This window comes from Nicotiana tabacum, chromosome 19 (assembly GCF_000715075.1).
Source record: "Nicotiana tabacum cultivar K326 chromosome 19, ASM71507v2, whole genome shotgun sequence".
Classification (NCBI taxonomy): domain Eukaryota; kingdom Viridiplantae; phylum Streptophyta; class Magnoliopsida; order Solanales; family Solanaceae; genus Nicotiana; species Nicotiana tabacum.
The window spans coordinates 16,147,195-16,168,640 of record NC_134098.1 but is presented as its reverse complement, the minus strand read 5'-3'; the positions used below and the strand labels follow the sequence as shown (position 1 = coordinate 16,168,640).

General features: G+C 38.9%; 1 protein-coding gene across 1 annotated transcript; it reads right to left on the bottom strand.

The window, feature by feature from the left end:
• Window positions 1–17,223: 17,223 nt before the first annotated feature.
• Window positions 17,224–20,527, bottom strand: LOC107818709 (IQ domain-containing protein IQM2-like). Its single transcript, XM_016644739.2, has 9 exons — window positions 20,342–20,527; window positions 19,337–19,763; window positions 19,134–19,248; window positions 18,978–19,043; window positions 18,797–18,885; window positions 18,622–18,712; window positions 18,277–18,516; window positions 18,074–18,175; window positions 17,224–17,987 (listed from the first exon to the last, which is right to left on the bottom strand). Exons 2-9 carry the CDS (start codon window positions 19,717–19,719, stop codon window positions 17,313–17,315), a joined length of 1,761 nt encoding a protein of 586 aa, XP_016500225.1. The 5' UTR covers window positions 19,720–19,763; window positions 20,342–20,527; the 3' UTR covers window positions 17,224–17,312.
• Window positions 20,528–21,446: the final 919 nt, after the last annotated feature.

The following is a 21,446-nucleotide window of genomic DNA, read 5'->3' as shown; positions in this document are numbered from 1 at the left end:
CAACTTAGGCAGAGTATCAATCGATGGCAATGATTATATGCGAGTTGAAATGGTTGAGAGGAATTTTATCTAGTTTGGGAGTTTCTTCTACTTCTTCCATTAGCCTTTATTGTGACAGTCAGACGGCATTGTCCATAGCCAAGAATTCGGTTTTTCATGAACAAACCAAACATATTGAAGTTTATTGTAATTTCATTCGAGATGAGATTGTTCACATACATATTTGTACCACTTTTGTTTATTCACATGATAGACATCTTTATGAATGCCTTGGGAAAGTTGCAATATAATCATCTCATGCGCAAGTTGGGCTTCCTGAATCTCCATGCACCGATTTAAGGGGTATTAGCGTGTGTATATATATCTTGAGTGCTATCCTTAGTGCCTAGCACCCAATAGCACCCAAATTCAGTGTCATCCTCAGTGCCTCGCACCCAAGATAGCACCCGGGTTGAGTGCTATGCCAGGTGCGACACACTCACTTTGCCTCGAAGCTGTTTTTTCTGTAAATATGATATTAGTAATATTCTGTAATTAGTTAACCTAGTTTTTAGGATACTTAGGGTTGCTCCTTATTTCTCTGTATATATAGGACATAATATCAATGAAAAAAGCAGAGTAATTTTCTCTTCACTGGCCTTGCCTCTTTAATTTAGCAGTTGTCAATGGAACATTTCGATAAATTTTATGTTTATTATAAAATCGGAAATATTTTTAATCTAAAGTACAAGATTGGATCACAGAAGTACAAGCATTCAAACTTCATTTATATTAGTACTGGTTCTTAGATTTGAGGAAGCCTCACATGGATTCTGTAGAGTTCAGTCTTCAGCAAAGCAACTCATGAACAAGCGTGGCATCTTTCTGAAGGAACTCACTATCTCTTAAGACACGTAGTAGTCTCAGTTATTCAGTTCAGACTTAAGTTTGTTGATTAATTATAAAAAAATTGAATAACTCTATTGTTTCCTTATCTGGCATAGTTTGTCGTTCATCTGTGGAGATGAAACACAGAAGAAATCCAAAGAAATTTTAGAAAATCCAATTCGGGGAGAGAAGAGGGAGAGAATGGAAGATTGGAGCCTAAAATAGGAAGATCGGATCGTAATACATTATGCTGTATACAATTAATAATTATACATAGGATATGTAATTAAATGAGAACCACTCTAATAATGATAATTTCTAATTAGGTTCATAACGTAGCATAAATACGTAAAATTTCAAATCTAATAAAGTTGCGAGATATGGGATGTAGTTGGTTGAACTACCAGTGCCAGCTCTTCTTAACGAGGCTAATCAAATACATTAATTAGGCAATCTTTTTGTCTGGTCAACTAAGTGCCAGATGTAGGTATTTTATATCACTCTCTTCACCAAACAAGCAAATCAATCAACTAGAGAAAAATAAATGAATCCATAAATAACTAAAACGACGATATGAACATAGGAAAATTAGCTATAAAATATAAAAGCAAAAGAAAGCCAGTTGTTTTGAATGCCTTTGACTTTCTTTTTGTACCTACTTAATTTTTATTTAGGGTTAAGTAGTAAGTACTCATCTTTACTTAAGAGAAATTCTAAGGCTAATTTAATTCCCCAAGTGATTGCTGGTTTCACTATATATAAAAAAGCCATCTAAGTCAGCTCCTAGATATGGATATTTTAAAAATCATAAAACTGATCCATATTATGTATTTATAAATAATAGTGGTTAATAGTTACATACCTTAAATTAGATACTCCCTCCGGTCCACAACAAATGACCAATTTGGGCACACCCATTAAGGAAATATAAAATTCTAGACAAAAGTAGTTAGTGTGACTAAACTACCCTTAATTAAATGTTGCAGCATAGTTAATGTGAGGAGTAAAAGACTTTTTAGGGATACGTACATAATGGTAATTTTGAAAAAACAAATTAATTTTTTTTTTGATTATATAAATAGACATTTATTTTGGACCAAAATAAAAAGTCAGATTGGCCACTTATTATGGACCGGAGGGAGTAACAAATTTACTTGTTTTGGTAGGAATAACAAATTCTTGGTAAAATAGTCAAAATGCGTGCAAACTAGCGCGAATACCACGTTTATTAAAAAAAAACATCAACAAGGAAACATCAACAAGGGTTCAATCCAACCTGAAGCTTCGTCACACCTCAATCTCTCTCCTAAACCTCCCGTAGTTCGCAATTTAATCATGTCGGAATCCAATCACGTATTAATATCATGTTTTTTTTGGAAGTAAATTCATAAGATATTTGATTTTTAGTTCAAATGTAATCTTCCTAGATCCTGTGGAAGCAACTTCGTAGTTCCTAGATATGCAATCTGCAATTAGAGATTAAAAAGCTGTGAAAAGAAACAAATGTTGAACTCCAACACCTAATGAGCTGGAACAGTCGAACAGATATAAAGGAAGATATCTAAAGTCACAGTACACTTCGCAATTTAATGTTTGTTCTCGTTTGAGGAAGTTGCTGTGAAATTGCATCTCTAACAAGTGTCGTATTTCGACAATTCATTATGATTGCTTACAACTATTTTCAAGATTATATCCAATTTGTAGAAACATATTGTATACGGTTAAATCGGGTATTTCCCGGTGAAGAAAATGGAAGAAGGTCATGGATGCACGAGATTGAAATTGAGGTTGCGAGATTTTCGTATCGAAATCCATGAAAGGTGAACGATGTGTTCATCATCAGGCATGATAAAGCAACGCGCCTCAGTCTCAGAACGAGTTCTAAAACCTCGAAAAATGGCAAACAGTTACACACGATGGATAGAGGGCCGTGATATTAGTACCTAACCAGATATCGCGGCGCATACCTCACTCGATGTCGGTTAGAGATCAGTAATTAACGAGAAAAGAAGATTTTTACTTTTTTTAGACATATACTAAGGATGAAACTCTCCTACTATATAAAAGGGAAGTTTTCTTTTGTAACGGACATGGTAACCCGCAAATCAAAGCAATTCAAATTTATTTTTCTACTTTCTAGCTACTCCTAAAGTTCTTATTTAATTGTTCTGTTCTTCATTCATAACTGGGTTCGAGTCAAGGGTCCAATCGAGGACGAGGTCACTATTTAACCTAGGTTCGGGCTAGGCTATAACACTACAACTAGTTTGATCGGTTATTTTGTCTTTAACTCGTTTATCTAATATTCTTGATTATTTGTGATGAATCAAACCACATATCCCTAAAATCGCGTATAAATTTAATTGTTACCGATTTAAGGGTAAACAGTTTGGCGCCCACCGTGGGGTTAAGGATAATAGTGGTGATTTTTATGAATCTCCATAACACACCTTATTTTACGCTTGTTCTTTACAGTCTTAAAGAAATGTCAAATTCTCAATCTGCCCACTTGAACGTTGACACTGAGTCTGACCATCATGGAAAAATTAATAATTTGGTGCATAGCAACGAGGTGCCTCCTACTGATCCCAACGGTGTCCCAGTTTCCTATTCGGTCGATGCTAACTCACAGGTGGCCATCGACGTCAACTTGCCAACTGATCCCGAAAATTTCGCGGGGGACCCTGACCAACAGCTCGAGAAGCGCCCCAAGGCGAAGGTAATGGAGTGAGCCTACGGCTAATCTTCAAAATGTTATAGACTCAATAGGCGGCAATAGCGCAGTTGCATAATCGAAGCCAAGCCCCCAACAGGGTTGAGCCCGAACAATCTCGGAAAAGCACCCAAAAAAATAAACAAATCACCGAGAGACGGGGAGAAGCCGAGCCCAGGGTCGATCCCGAGATAATGAAAATGCTTGAAGCATTAACAAAATGGGTAGAGTCAGGTGAGAAGAAAATTGAGGCTAATGACAAGAAGGTGGAAACATACAATTCCAGGATCGATCAAATCTCGGGAGCACCCCCGATATTGAAGGGGTCGGATTACAAGAAATTTATCCAAAAGCCTTTTCCTCCAAGCACGGCACAGAAGCCAATCCCAAAGAGGTTTCGTATGACCGATATCCTTAAATATAACAGAACCACGGATCCAAACAAGCATGTGACCTCCTATACATGCGCAATCAAGGGGGACGACTTGGAAGACGATGAAATCGAGTCAGTGTTACTGAAGAAGTTTTGGGAGACTTTGTCCAAAGGAGCAATGATATGGTATCACAACTTACCCCCAAATTCCATTGACTCATTTGCTATGCTTGCAGATGCTTTCGTAAAAGCCCATGACGAGGTCATTAAGGCCGAGACCAGAAAGTCAGACCTTTTCAAGGTTAAACAAAGAGACAACGAGATGCTCAGAGATTTCGTATCAAGGTTCCAGATGGAACGGATGGACCTGCCTCCGGTTGCAGATGATTGGGTCGTTCAGGCATTCACTCAGGGGCTTAACCCCCGAATCTCCTTGGCCTCTCAACAACTAAAATAAAATTTGGTAGAGTACCCGGCGGTGACCTGGAACGACGTCCACAACAAGTACCAGTTAAAGATCATGGTCGAGGACGACCAACTCGGAGTTCCTACTAGGTCTGTTTATCCTATCAGGGCTGACGATAAGTCTAAGAGAGTTGTTGATCATGAGCCAAGGACCGGCCTGGTACCGGTACCAACCATACAGCGCATACCAAAAGGGAAATGGGTCTGGGCGTCACCCCACAAGGAACGAAAAGAGAGGCAATTGAGGGCCCAATAACCGGGGTTTCATGAACAAAAATGGTTTCGAGAGGCCGCTCGGGAATAGGGAACATCGAGATTATCAGAGTATAATTTCAACATTGATGCTGCCAACATCGTGTCAGCCATCGGGTGCATCAAAGAGACCAAATGGCCTCAACCATTGTAGTTTGACCCTACCCAAAGAGATCCTAACTTAATATGTAAGTATCATGGCACTCATGGTCATAAGACCGAGGATTTCCGACAATTGAGAGAAGAGGTTGCCCGGTTATTCAAAAATGGGCACCTCTGAGAATTTCTGAGTGATCGAGCCAAAAACCACTTCAGGAATAGGGACACCAACAAACAGGTTGAACAAGAGGAGCCTCAACACGTCATCAATATGATCATCGAAGGGGTCGATGCCCCCAATGACCAATGATAAAGCGCTCTAAGGAATCTATCACAAGGGAAACACGCACCCGAGATTATGTCCCAGAGGGAACCATTTCGTTCAGTGACGAGGATGCCGAGGGCATCGTACAACCTCACAATGATGCATTGGTAATATCCGTACTTGTCAATAAATCTCGATTTAAACGTGTGTTGATTGATCCAGGTAGCTTGTCCAACATTATTAGATCAAGGGTCGTAGAGCAATTGATGTTACAGGACCAAATAGTGCCAGCGGTCCAGGTGTTGAACGATTTTAACATGGCATACGAAACCACTAAAGGGAAGATAACCCTACCAGTAAACACCACTGGTACGATCCAATAGACAAAGTTCTACGTGATCGAAGGGACATAAGGTATAACGCTCTATTCAGAATGTCGTAGGTTTACAATATGAGGGCGGTACCCTCGACCTTGCACTAGGCATTGAAATTCCCTACATCAGGAGGAGTCAAGACAGTACACGGAGAGCAGTCGGCCACAAAGGAGATGTTCTCAGCCGACGAGGTAATCTCGGTGCTCGCGATTTCGACATTAAGGAATGTAGAGCCGACCAGAAAGGAAGAAATTAAATAACAATCACTGATACCGGTCTCGACCGAACCGTAGGAACGAGAAGTAGACGAGGAGGATGATTACGGAGTCCCGAGATCATTCATAGCTCCTGATGACACCGACACCACCAAATCGGCACTCGAAGAGTTGGAGCAAGTCATATTAATTGAACACCTACTGGATAGAAAGGTATACCTGGGCACGGGGTTAACCCCCGAGCTTAGGAACAAACTCATTGATTTTCTTAAAGCTAACGTAGATTGTTTCCTTGGTCCCATCTACATGACAGGGAGCCCACTGGAGGTAACCACTCATAAGCTGAGTTTGGACTTGAAGTTCAATCCGGTTAAGTAGAAGAGGAGGCTACAGTCCGAGATCAAGCATGCATTCATCAAGGATGAGGTATCCAAACTTCTTAAAATAGGATCCACCCGGGAAGTTAAATACCCAGACAGGTTAGCTAACGTATTGGTAGTGCCTAAAAAGGGAATAAGCTAAAAATGTGTGTAGATTACAAAGATCTAAACAAAGCATGCCCTAAGGATTTTTTTTCCATTTGCCTATCATTGATCGGATGATCGATACGATGGCTGGGAATGAGATACTCAGCTTTCTCGATGCCTATTCCGGGTACAACCAAATTTGGATAGACCCGGACAATCAAGAAAAGACTTATTTAATAACTAAATTTGGCACCTACTGTTATAATGTAATGCCGTTTTGATTAAAAAACGCGGGTGCCACCTATCAACGCCTAGTAAACTGGATGTTCGAAGAACAGATAGGAAAATTAATGAACGTTTATATTGACGATATGTTGGTCAAGTCCCTGCGAGCATAGAACCATTTGCAGGAGGCCTTCGACATACTGAAGAAATACAATATGAAGCTAAACATGGAGAAATGCGCATTCGGGGTCGGATCGGAAAAATTCCCGGGTTCATGGTATCCAATCGAGGGATCAAAATTAACCCCGAAAAAATCAAGGCCATAGAGCATATCACCGTGGAGGATAACGTCAAGGCCGTTCAAAGACTAACCGGGTGTATAGCCGCCTTGGACCGGTTCATCTCCAGGTCCTCGGACGAGATCTATCGATTCTTCTCACTATTAAATAAGAAGAAGAACTTTTCCTGCACCCCAGAATGAAAGCAAGTTTTAGAGGAACTCAAACAGTACCTATCGAGTCCCCCCTTATTGCACTCTCCGAAGGCAGACGAACAATTATACCTTTAGTCGGAGGTTTCCGAGGTGGCGGTAAGTGGAGTCTTAGTACGGGAGGAAGAAGGTATGCAATTTCCTATTTACTATGTCAGTAGAAACCTAGGCGAGGCCGAATCAAGGTATCCTCACCTGAAAAAATTGTCGCTCGCTTTGCTAAGCACCTCTAGGAAGCTAAAGTCGTACTTTTAGTGCCACCCCATATTACCCGCTAAGGAATATCATGCACAAGCCCGTGCTCTCGGGCCAGTTGGCCAAATAGGGCGTGGAAATTAGTGGGTACGATATCGAGTATCGACCCCGAACCGCCATAAAATCTCATATTTTGGCAGACTTTGTGGCCGACTTTTCGCCGACCTTAATACCCGAAGTCGAAAGGGAATTGTTGTTAACCTCGGGGACCACTTCAAGAATATGGACCCTTTTCACGGACGGTGCCTTGAACGTGAATGGGTTCGGGCTTGGTATCGTATTAAATCCCCCCACAGGAAATGTAATTAGGCAATCAATTAGAACTGTGAAATTGACTAACAACGAGGCCGAGTATGAGGAAATGATTGCATGTCAAGAATTGGCTAAAAGCCTTGGGGCCGATGTGATCAAAGCTAAGTACGACTCCCTCCCCGTGGTAAATCAAGTTAACGGAACATTTGACGTAAAAGAGGAACGAATGCAAAGGTACTTGGACAAATTACAGGTAACCCTACATCAATTCAAGGAATGGACCCTGCACCATGTACCCCGAGATCAAAACAGTGAGGCCGATGCACTGGCTAACTTGGGGTTGTCGGTCGATTATGATGAGTTCAGTTCGGGAGCAGTAGTTCAACTAATGAACTAGGTGATAGAAGAAGGTCACGCCGAAGCGAACTCAACGAGTTTAACTTGGGATTAGAGAAACAAATACACAGACTACTTGAACACAGGAAAATTGCCTTCAGATACCAAAGAATAGAGAGCCTGCGCACCAAAGCTGCCAGATTTAGCTTGGTTGAAGGGGAATTGTTCAGGATGAGCTTCTTTGGCCCACTAGCCAGATGCTTAGGACCAGGAGAGACCGAATACGACATTAGAGAAGTTCACGAAGGCATTTGTGGGAACCATTCAAGGGAAGAATCCTTGCTTCGAAAACTGATTAGAGTCGACTACTACTGGAAAGAAATGGATAAAAATTCAAAGGACATCATATGGAAATGCGACGAGTTCCAAAGACACGCCCAGATGATCTATCAATCGGAAGAAATGCTCCACTCAGTCCTGTCCCCGTGGCCATTTATGAAGTGGGGGAATGGACATCGTCGGTCCCTTGACATGGTCACTCGGTAAATCTCAATTCATACTATTCATGACCGATTATTTTTCCAAATGGGTTGAGGCCCAAGCGTTTGAAAAAGGTCCGAGGAAAAGAAGTCATTGACTTCATCTGGGACAATATAATATGATGATTTGGGATACCAGCCGAGTTTGTTTGGGACAACAAAAAAAAACAATTCGTTGGCAGTAAGGTTAGTAAGTTTTTCGAAGATCACACGATCAAGAAGATACTATCGACGCCTTATCATCCTAGTGGGAACGGGCTGGAAGAATCAACGAACAAGACTATACATCAAAACCAGAAAAAGAGGTAGGCCGGTTCAAAAGGGAAATGGAATGAGATCTTTCCCGAAGTCCTGTGGGCATATCGTACAACTTTGAAATCGAGCACCGAGGCCACCATATTTTCTTTGGTCTACGGAGCCGGAGCCTTAATACCAGTCGATGTGGGAGAACCGAGCCTCAGGTTCCAGGATGCGATCGAAGAGCCAAATAGCGAGGCCATGATCATGAGCATGGAACTATTGGATGAAAGGCGGGAGGTCGCCGTGGTCCGGTTGGCAGCCTAGAAGCAGTGAATAGAAATGTATTACAATCGAAGAGCTAGCTTCTGACACTTTTAAGTTGAGGACTTGGTGTTGAGAAAGGTAACACTACATACCAGGAACCTGAACAAGGGAAAAATGGTCCCGAATTAGGAAGGACCATATCGAGTTGTCGGAATAACCGTCAAAGGCTCATATAAACTGGAAGCGGGAAATGACGTACAACTACCAAACAACTAGAACGTGACACACTTAAAGCGGTACTACTGCTAAGGTAAGAACTCAATTACTTTTTAATCATGTTATATATTAGACTAACATATGCAGGTAATCAGCCAAGGACGGATGTGGCTATTAGGTCTGAAATCACGTGTTGCACTCTTTTTTCCTTGAACCAGTTTTGTCCCGAAGTGGGTTTTTCGGCAAGGTTTTTAACGAGGCAACAGTAAAACATGCTACCTTAGATTAGAAGACCGGTTTCAAACTGGAATCAATGATCGTTTACTTTAGGTCAACAGTATCCGAGCCCTCACGAGTTCGACCTCGAATACTGGGGGCCATTACCTTCGAATTAAGATCTTTAGCAAGGGAAAAAAGAAAATTTTATGTGCTAAAAGCTAAGGCTTGGTGGTTAGGATTCGTTGTAAGGGCCAAACGGTCGTATGAATCGTGCCCACATAGTCCACTCTAGCCATGACACAAGTTGTTATGGGCCTTCGATCATGTACCTTGCATACTAAGCAATGAAAGAAATTTCTACTTCCCTTACACTTTATTACTGCACATTTTGCTTCTTCGATCCTGGATCCTAAAGCCCACGGGCTACCCCTGCTCTCGGACTATCAAGCCCACGGGCTACCCCTACTCGGGGACTGTCGCCCGATGAAAATTCGAACGACCGGAGCTACCGAATCCCAAAGGCACCAAACCCACTAGGCGGTAGCCGAATATAAAAGGCTACGTCCACCCTAAATACGGCTCTGAGACGTCCGATGTCTGTAACCAGAAAGTAAGGCCCTTACGAAAATTTGAAACCTACTAAAAGGTTACCCTCTGCAAAAAACATCGTTTAAAAACACTTAAGCATCTTAAAAACCTTCAGTCTCACCGAGGGTTCGAAACCACAAGTAAACCAAAGTTATCGAAGTCGGGCTTCGTTTGAACCTCCAAAAAATAGATGCTCCATAACTACATCTGATTTTATGCTAAGGCATAAAAAACAATACGCAAATAGAAATTGCAAGTAGATGCTCAAAAAGTAAAGACACGATATTGCCAGAAAGCGAAAAATTTTATATACTCCAAAATATATTTACAAAGTCCCAATAGAACGACCTTAACATAAACAAAAAAAAATACATAAGGAAAAACTAGAAAATACTAAGGTATCTACGCCTGGTTTTCACTGAGGCCCGACTCGTCGTCGGAACCATCGGAGCCTTCGGGGCCCTCAGGCTCGTAGAGCTCTTTTGCCTCAGCCTAGAGCCTCATAGTTTATTCAATCTCGGCCGATAGGTCAAAACCTCGGGCATGGATCTCTTTGAGGGTCTCTCTCCGGGATAGCCGCTTTATGTACTCAATCTTCATCTTTAAGCGGGTCTCGGGTACCTCCACATCGGCCTTATACTGGGCCACAATTTCCTCGGCATCGACAGAGGTTACATCTAATTTGGACCTCAGTGTGGTATATTCTTGTCCGAGATCATCCCGTTTCGTGACGGACGAGCTCAGCTATGCCCGGAGATCATCACTAAGCCGGGACAACTTATCGGCTTTGTCCTTCACCACCCGAAGTTGGTTCTCGACCAATGCCAGTTCTACCCTTGCAGCTTCTTTCTTCGAAGCCAGCAGGTCCATCCTGCCCTTCCACACTTCAGTCGTGGCCTTGACCTCATCCATCTCAACCCGAAGTTGGTCGATCAAGTCTATCTTCTCTTGGACCTGTGAAGTTGTGTTGTTAGTCACCACGACTAGCTTCTCATTTTTAGCCTCAAAGATCTTTACCTTCTCAACAAGGTCGGCATGTTCCCGCTTCAGGGTTGAGTCCTCCTTCTAAGATTTTTCCAGCTCGGCTTGGAGAATAGGGAGGTCTTTGAGGGCCTCGTCCTGCTGCTCACTAAGAGCCATGTACATGTCCTTCTTCCGGACCTGCTCTTTGAACTCAAACTCAGCTGGCTAATCTTCAAGTGGTGCCAGAGGAAGATTTCATAATGCAACACTAAAGCCTAAAAAACAATGAAGTTAGTAGAGGACATCAAAAACCAAAGTGAGATTCACAAAGGGTTACAAAGGGCTGGCGCCTTACCCGGTTCAGTGCCTGTTGCGCCTCGTTGAAGAGGCTCAACATACCCACCTTGTTCATCTTTGCCCGGTCCTCCTCGGTCACCAGGCATCGGAGGTAGCTAGGCTACGCACATCAGAGCATATAGGACCCGGGCATCCTTGTGGATTGTAAGAACGACATGTTCTCTTGCGCTCAGGGTCCACGCTCAGAGCATAGAATTGCTTCACTAGCCTTGGGCTCAAACTTGGCCCGCCTGCTCCCGATGACTCATACTTCTTCGGGACCTCCAGGTGACCAAACCCGGAAAACTCCTCTAATGCGGCCATATCTATGCCATCAAAGAACGTGTTAATGGCGTCGTCTTGGCCCTGCACTACCTTGCTTAACTTCTCTTTGCCCTCTTGGGCCTCTTCGACCATGGACTCAGTATAGGAGGGTGTCTTCACGATGTCAATGACACCGGTTGTCTCCTTCAGGACAGGAGTGGCTTCCTGGGGGGCCGCAACCTCTGTCTCTCCCTCTGGTTCCCGAGTTAGAGGGCGATTGACCTCATGGTCCTCTTTCTCGGTTGTTGCTTGCTCCCCCTCAACCATGAGAAATAAAAAGGTTGTCGTCTTCGGCCTCGTCTCTGAGCCGGTAGAGAGAATCGGGTTCTGGTACCCTGAACTTGGTATTCTATTTGGGCTTCCGGACCGGATGGTCACCTTCTTCTTCTTCGCCTCGGTGTCCGCGGAAGCCGATGACTTTCTTTTCTTCTTCTTCTTCTTCTTCTTCTTTTTTCTTCTTCTTCTCCTCCTCCTTCGCGGCAACCCCGGGCTGCCCCGAAACGAAGGGTTCAACGAGTGAGGAAGGATCCTCATCCTCATCTAATGTCCTAAGTTCGGTGATCTTAAGCAAACATGTGAGAAAGGAGAAAAAGTTAGCATTGTGTAAGCTAAAAACATGGAAGTGATTACTCAGGAAAGAACCTCACTATGGGATCGGGCCTCCCATTTTCCCTTAGAGAGCTTTCTCCATGTGCGCTCAGAGTACGGCATCTGCTTGCAGATCCCCTTGATCCACTCCTTGAATCGGGGAATTGCATTAGGGACTTGGGCAACAGCTGCACGAGAACAAACACGGGTAATGAGAGAAGGAATAAAGATAAGTGAATACTCTAGAAATACAATATTTACGAGATACATTCCACTTCTCAGGGAACTGAAAAAACTCGAGAGGGATCAGGTCTTCAGTTTTCACCCGAACGAACCTCCCCTGCTAGCCTCGGTCCTCATCAATGCTCGAAAAAGGAGCCTTGCTTGCTCGGCGAACAAGCTTGATCAGCCCCCTCGGAAAATTCGGGGACTGTATAGGTGGAGTCGATGGTCAAGGGTGAACCGAGGGGATTCGGTATTGATTACAAAATGGCGTATGAGGATCACGATCTTCCAGAAGCACGAGTGGATTTTTCCAAGGCACACCTCATACCTTTTGTAGAAAGCAAGAACTATGGGGTCCAACGGGGCGAGCGTGAAGGGGTAAGTGTAAACACTTAAATACCCCTTCACATGAGTAGTGATGTCGTCATTGAGCCCGGGGACGACCACGTCCTTACCCTCTCATTTACAGTCCGCTCGGACTTGTTGACTAGAGGCCTTCTCGACATTGAAGTCGTTCCCGATAGAGCCCCCGGGTATGAAGCTCTTCATGGGGGACTTCTGAGCCACTTCGGGAACGGCCACCTTGGCATCTGCGGCCGAGTGGGAAGATGAAGGAGCAGCCTGCTGAGGCACTGACTTGGAGGTTTTTGCCATTGTAATATGGGAAATATGAATAAGAGTATAAAGGTTTGACAAAAAATATGAAGATTTGAAGATGGTATGAAAGTATGAAGGTATGGGTTGAAGGTTCAAAGAAAATGTATGAGGATTGAAGATGAAGTTATGAAGGCTCAAATAACAATGTATAAAGATTTGGAGAAGTTAAACGCCATTAGAGAATTCGAGGGTAAAATCTAGAATCGGAAAGTAGAAGAAGTGAAAAAGGTTGAACCTTTTATAGGGGTAAAACAATCAATGCGCGGCGTTTCGCATTCGAAGGCAGCCAGTCGGTGATTGACACGTGTTCCGAAGTAAGAATGACGCAACTGATGGGACGTTTCGATTTACCCGCCATCTCAGTTGTAACGTACGAAGGAAGAAACCAGGTTTCATCTATCATTCCCCATCATTTCGGTAAACCTACTCTCTGGAAAACGAGGGGACTATCTGTATACGGGTAAAATCGGGGGTAATGCATACCCCGATTTCCCGATGAAGAAAACGGAAGAAGGTCATGGACGTACGAGAATGAAATCGGGGCTGGGAGTCCTTCGTATCGAGATCCATGAAAGGCGAAAGCTGTGTTCATTATCGGACATGATAAAGTAACGCGTCCCAGACCCAGAACGAGTTCTAAGACCTTGGGAAACACAGGAAACGGTTATACACAACAAATAGATGGCCGTGATATTCGTATCTAACCGGATATCACGGCGCAGATCTCGCTCGATGTCGGTTACGGATTAATAATTAAAGAGAAAATAAGATTTTTATCTTTTTTAGACATATACTAAGGTTGAAACTCTCCTTCTATATAAAAGAGAAGTTTTTCTTTTGTAACGGACATGATAACACGCAAATCAAAGAGATTCAAGTTTTTTTTTTGCTTTGTAGCTACAACTAAAGTCCTTATTTAATTGTTCTGTTCTTCATTAATAACTGGGTTCGAGCCGAGGGTCCAATCGAGGGCGAGGTCATTGTTCAACCTAGGTTTGGGCTAGGCTATAACACTACAACTGGTTTGATCGTTTATTTCGCTTATCTAATATTCTTGATTATTTGTGTTGAATTAAATCACATATCCTTAAAATCGCGTATAAATTTAATTGTTATCCGATTTAAGGGTAAAGACATATAAAATATGTTTAAAAAAGAAGCTTTCGAGTAACAGTAAAGATCTCTTCATCTGATTATAAGCCACGAGTTCAAACTATGAAATCTTACCTAAGGCAAGCTACCGATATCAAGTTCTTTTGGGGTGCAACCTTTCCTGAATTGCGTAAACACATAAGGTTTCGTACATCGAGCTACCTTTTTTATATATAAAAAATATTTAACTTATGTATACAATATCTAAAAAAGTATTACATGAGCTATAGACAGTGCTAGAATCTATTTATTTACTTGATTTGGCTTTGCGAAATCTTCAAATATAAAAAAGATGGGGTTTGGAATTAGAGTAAGAAAACAATGATATGTTCGAAATTACCAAATCAAGAACGACAACATCAACATTTATGTTTTAAAAAAAAGGACAACCAAAAAGAGAAAGAGAAGAAAAGTCAAAGCGGTTTTAGAAAATAAAATTAAGAAACAGAAAAAAATGTCAAAGCGGTTTTATAAAATGGTTTAGAAAATTAAAATGAAAGGTAGTTGAATGGCATAATATAAGATAGTTTTAGAAAATAAGATGTTATAAAGCCAGCAAAAGCAACTCGTTTATTAAAATTAAAAACAAAAAAGAAAAAAAAAAGAAAGCAACTCAATGAAGAATCACAATATCCAATTTTTTTCTTCGGACAAAAAGAAGCTAATCTTTTTTGTTTGGGCCGAAAGCAAAGATAGCTTAATACCCATAAATGACGCAACAATTATTTAATATGTTAAAAGATTTTTAGGTTCACGAACAAGGTTATACATGAATTATATTAAAATAGTACACATACTAATAATCATCGTGTTAATTATTACATATGGAGTATAATTTTTTTTGTGTGTGAATCAGTGAATATTTTGTATTAAAAATAGATACGCAACGTATGATGTCAATGTTTACAATTTCACCTTTGCTTTTGAAGTACTAAAAAGTTGAAATCAAGGTTATTTTGTTCTTTAGATGTTTTATCTCCGTAGGCGCAGGCATGTATAACAACAATAACAATAATATATTTAATGTATTTTTAAATAATTAGCTTAGGAAAGATAGTATAAATTATCATAAATTAAATATGTTATTAAATAATATTGGAATTGTTTGTATAAAGTCATGTATGTATTGCTTATACTGAAAATAAAATGACAACAAAACACAGATATAAAATAATACTGAATTTTATATTAAAGTTACTTTCTAATCCCCATAAGTGAAAACAAAACGACCCCAACAAGTGTTGATCAATCATGCGACATAAAGCTTTTGCGCTCAAATTAAGGCAAGTTTGTCATAGCAAATTAAAGTCTGCAGCCTTTTGTTAGGAATGCATTTAAAAAGTGTTGCTAAAATTCCATAATTATTGACTAATTCATGAACTTAACCAACAAACATTGAGTTTGATAATTACATATTTTGCAGAAAATATTCTTTTCCTTTTTTTAAGGTATTGTCTGTACTTTCAACTATCCCTTGTTTTGTATCTTGAAGACATTAACAATTGGCTTTAGAAATAATGCAAATCTTAATCCAACATAAGCCCATCATATTGTCATAAATCTTTTAGACCACGTTCCCTTCTTCTTTTTTCTTTTTAATTATTCGTTCAGTAATTAGACTAATCCCGATTTGCTGGGTACGCCCACTAAGCAGTAGCGGAACCAATAATTTTTCTAAGGATGTTCAAATTTAAAAGAAGTAAAAAAAAAAATCACGACAAAAGATGTTCAATATGTATTATATACTTTTAAAATCGAATATTTAACCTATATACCCAATATAATTTTTCTGTTAAGGGTGGTCAAATCACCTTTAATAAGGGAGTGAAACGCTCATTATCAAGAAATTCTTCGTGGACTCATACATGACCTCTTCTTTTGATGTCTCAACGTTCACCCACCAAAAGTTCCTATTTAGCTCAAAACCAACATCATCCACTGTTTTGAGTTCTAATATAAAGTATTCTTAGTTCTGTGCATCTTGATGTATAGAGGTTAACATGTGACAACCAATGTGTCTTACATGTTGGGAACCAATATGCACCAATTATATTTCAGAAATAATGATACCCGCAGTTATTAAATCCTATATCCGTCCTGAAGTTAGAAGTACGTTACAATGATTGAGTATTTAATTAATTCATTAGTTCTAATTAAGTAGTTATGCATTTGCATCAGTCTTGTTCAGACTACGTATAATGTCTAGATGTATCAGGTGATTGTAAAAAAACCTAATACTAGGTTCTCTTAAACGTGGTTTTAATTAGCCACTCGCAGCTTCCATTACTCGCATATGAATTTGTATATTGTTTTGGGCTTTTTTCACTTTTAGCCCGCGTCAGAAACTATTTATATTTAGTAGCCGAAAAAGTGTATAAAATTTATATATTTTTTTGTATATAACATACATAATGTATACATATACAAAAAATATACATTTTTCCGGTTATTATTTTGAGAGCGGCTATACAATGTCATTTTCTAACTTTTTTTCCCCCACCTAATTAGCTAGTGGAGCATTGATCAATGATAATAGCTGAAATTCGCCGATGGAATAATTATATATAAAAGACTCGAAAAGAATCATCAAAATACAAATAATAATTTTTCAACTTCTTATCTAAAGTTATATTATAGGGACTCATTCATAAGTAATGAGAGTATGTACAAGTGTTTGGCATTATTTTTTGGAATTTGTTTTTTAGTAAGAATGCAGGAGCAATTTATGGGAAATCTGAATACTATATTGTCTATGAGTTATTCAAGATTGACATTAAAAAAAAAGAAGTTTCCAACATCAATAGCTCTATTTTACTAATGATTACACAGCATAAAAGAGGGAAGCAGAGGTGGGAATACATAAAAGAATTAACACACTATAATTGATCAACTGAAACACTTTACAAAGTATTTGACTATAAAAAAAAGGCTAATAACTAAGCAAGTAGACTATAAGTCAATGTCATAGTCAATACAAAACCAGGGGTATTGAATGAATGTCCCCTTTGTTTCTTTTCTGTCAACATTGCCAGAATACATCTCGATATCATCTTCTCAAAGATCAAATGTTTAATTGAAAGGGAACTTTGATGAAAGAAAAAATTTCTTCTTTTTGTTTCTCATTTCTTTTTTTCCAACTACAACATATAGGAACTCGCAAAGTTCTACAATGATAATCCTGCTTTCTGATAATAAGAACAAGAAATGTATACAAATTTGAATTGACAAAAAAAAAGAACTGTCAAAGAATTCCTAGAAAGAATGTGAAAGAATTCCTATGTCTTTACTATTCACAATAAATGAATAAATGATATCTAATCCTATGTCATTACTATGAGGTTCCACGACTGAATTTAGAGTCCTTTACAAAATGGAGAGGAATGTCTTCTTGAGTCATGAGGCGAATGCAGAAAAGGCTCTTGCATTTCTCTGCTAAAGCTCGTTGGGGTTGATGACCTCGAATAAAAATTGAGACGACGAGCACTTCTAGGGGATAAGTTCACTTCTTCTAATGCATGAGATTGTAGCTGTGAAGGGTAATCTCTCAAGCATCCGATTCGAGGTCCAGCTCCAGTACTCCATTTACAAGACAGTTGCTTTCCTAATTGAAATGACTTCATTTCTTTATGTGAATTTATCCTCTGGAGTATACATTCTTGTGGAATTGTCTCTTCTTTACTGTCTTGTTCAGAAGCAAATAACTCTCTAGCTGATTCATATCCATCTGTTGGTGATTCTAGTTTAACGGTTTCATTTTCATTCTTTAATCTCTCTAGTAAATCGTCGTGGCTTGGTATTTTTAGATTAGGCAATTTGTCACTGAAGCTATGAGATGGTCTTAACTTGTTAAGTGGTGAAGCAGCAGGCATCGTCGCGTGTTCTTTCAACTCATTTTTCTCTGAAGTTGAGACTTCTAATGTAATCTCTGGATCATCTTTTTGAGCTATTTCGTCATCAGAAGAGTTATCTCTGAAGTATACGCCATTCTTCTTGCCAATAGAATCATCTTCATCATCAACAGAATCAAGCTGCATAATATGATATACTATTCAGCATTGGAACTTAAAATGTAACAGAAAATCATGACTCAATCTTGAAGTGCAAAATTCTGTACCTTAACATCACTTAGGTCAACGTCGTTCTCCCTAAGAAACGAAATGAAGTCTTGAAAGTTTTCTGGAGTAGGTCGATAATGTCCACTATGAGGCCAAACAGCCTGTTGAAAACACCAAACAATATAAGATTTAGAATCGAGAGAGATGTTCATCGATAAGTTGCTACGTTTATTTTGAAAGAAAAGGTTTCTAGTGACTATACCTTTAATTCTCCTTGTTCCACAACTATCCTTCCAGCAGCTAATGTGGCGCCCCCGGACAAGAAACTGGAATGCTGAAATGATCCTTTCTTTTTCTTTCCAACATATAAGTTTTTAGATGTGCCAAGGACAAATATCCACTTAGCACCTTTTGGTTCACCAGTTGTGTCAAGTACCTTCCCAGTTTCCTTGTAGAAAAGCTTCCCATCTTCCACTACAACTTCATAAGCCTTTCTTTCCATCTGTTGTCAAACCAATTATAGTAAGTAAAACTTCAAAATCTCAGAAACATGTAATCTAAATATGCAAGAAAGTACTTAAGATTGATAGAAGGACTAAAGACATACCGGACCAAGGTACTTGATGCATTGCTGCTGAAGTTTCCATCGTGGGCATTTGTCGACAAGATTCACTTCTTTGCCTTCTCCTATATCCAACCTGCTTCATAGAAAAAATCATTAGCAAATGAGAAGAATTATATGTTCATGATCATAACAAATGTATAAATTTGACCAGACTTACCAGTAGAAGAAGGGCTCTTTACTTTGAGAATGCAACCATTGAACATAATAGAAATGCAAGTTGTGTCCATAACGATGTCTTGGATCGATCTATTAAACACAACCACCACCTATATGTCAGCGCCAGATGATACGTAATTAACCAAAATAACAAAATCAAAGTAGCATAGATAATTGCTTACAGCTTCAAGCCAATGTTGTAAAGCAAGTTTCTGTGCTTTGCCATTCTTAGATAAGCCTTTGCCTACCTGCACGAAGAAGGAAAGAAGTTAGTAATTCCACAAATTCTATTGAAAGTTTCAAGAATAACATACAAAAATGTTGTGATCAAAGTTTACCTTGGCAGCTCTTGTTCTTGCTCTTGACCAGCGCGAAATCGCAGTCTCATGCTTCTCAAGATCAAAAAATGAAATAGAACTATGTTTAAGTTCTGCAAAATCTAATAGCTTCCACCTGAAACAAATTGAAAATTGTATCAGGAAAATCTGAAATCAAATACAATCTTTTGAAAGGAAATAATTTCTTAGAGAAAAATACATACCAACTTTGCTCAATAAGAACGGCACAATCTGCTAATTTTCGTCTAGTCCGAAAACTCTTGTACACTTTCTGCAATTTCAGAGCTGCCTCATGTTTTGGGCTGTTACTATATACCAAAGGCGATTTCGGAGTTTCTTCGTTCATGCTAAACATGTCCATTGCATTTTCCTTTGTCTTAAAACTGACAGATTTTTCTATCAACATATTTCCTGAACCATCTGATTGCATTACTATGGGTTCAGAATCTTGGCTTTTGAAGCTAATGGAATGTAACAGTGTCTTCTGTTCATTATCACCAAAGTTGATAGACTTCACAATAATAGATTCAAGACTGTTTTCCAAATCACAATGAGAAGAAAATGGGCACGAAAACGATATCCCCATACGACTTCAGAATGGATCTTGAACAGATTATTAGACCTGAAATCCTGTTAAAAGAACAAATATTTTTAGTTGAATAATTCATATTTGGATCTAATGCCAAATGTAAGCACATAATGTAAAACTTGAATACCATATTATGCAGCTGTACTAATACCCTTTATACTATGAAACCAACTCTTGTACTAGTAATAATTAAACAATAGAAGAACTTTACAAAAATTTGGACTGGTCAAAAAGATACTGTTATTTCCAAGAAAAAGCAGAGAATGTTTCAAACAAGAAAGGAAGAAACAAAGCGTATACTTATTTGACATTATATAACCCATTGGTAAATATCAAAAAAGAATCTACAAGAACCAAATTTCAAAAATAAAATTTTTAACATCTTATACACCTCATAAACTAGATCAGAATATATATAAATACACACAAAACTTCAGACACCCCATTTCAGACGATGATCATAATGTATACACACACACACATTACAAAAAGAATATGTCTGCAAATCACAGATCATGCATCCAACTAGTCAAAAAACAGAATTTCAAGAACTACTACCATTATTTTCATAAGAAACCAATACAGAGAATCAATAAAAAAGAAAAAAGAGTTTTTTTACCTCAATGCAAGAAGCTGAGTGAATCAAGAAAATGGAGATGAAGAAAATATACACAAAAGCAGAGTAACGGTGGGTTAATATATATGGGACAAGAGAAATCAATTGGCTGTCTTTTGTTCTTCTGAAATAGATTTCCTTTTTTCTGAGCTATTCCTGTTGTGTTATAACGTTGTTGTTCTTTACACTGATTGCTATGAGCTGATTTATATATATATAGTAATGAAGAGGAAGAAAGGAAATTGAAAAAGAGAGAGACATACACAAACACACACATAGGGGCTGTGTTAGTTGGATGAGTGGGGTAAGCACGTGGAATAGACTTTGGGCTTAAGACGCTATAAAATTGGAATTTTTGAACCAATTTTTACTCTTTCAAAGTATAATGGAATTCGTAACCATTTTTACTCTTTCAAAGTAAAATCATTTTTCTTAACCACTTTAGTTTTCCTCTTTTAACTTTTATTTTGATTTTTCAAATTCTCTCTTCAAGTTGGTTTTTTCTTTTGGGAAAATGACACTGTATAGTCACTCTCAAAATAATAGCCGAAAAATATATATTTTCGTATGCATATACATTCTGTATGTTATATACAAAAATTATATATATTTTATACACTTTTTCGACTATAAAATGTAAATAGTTTCTAGTGCGGGTTAAAAGTGAAAAAAACCTTTTTCCTTTTACATTTAAGACATTTTGGGTGTATTTGGTAAAATATTGATTTTTTACCCTAAATAAATGAATAACGCGTTTGCCCCACACATGGACGGCACAAGGATATGCGGAGCATAAAGCCAAAGTTTAATATGAGGCCTAAATTTTTAAAAGAAAGTTATAATATATGTTTTTATTTGAAGTTCATTCTTCTAGTTTTTTGAAATACAAAGTTGTTAATAATCTTTTTTATAATTGATTTTCTCTAATTATTCTTATTCAATTGATAATATAGCCAACTCATTTAATTTTTTTTGAGAAATTGTTGATCTTAGATAAGATTTTATAGAGCAATACAACAACAACAACAACAACAACAACAACAACAACAACAACAACAACAACAACAACAACAAACCAGTGAAATCCCTAAATAAATGAATAACGCAT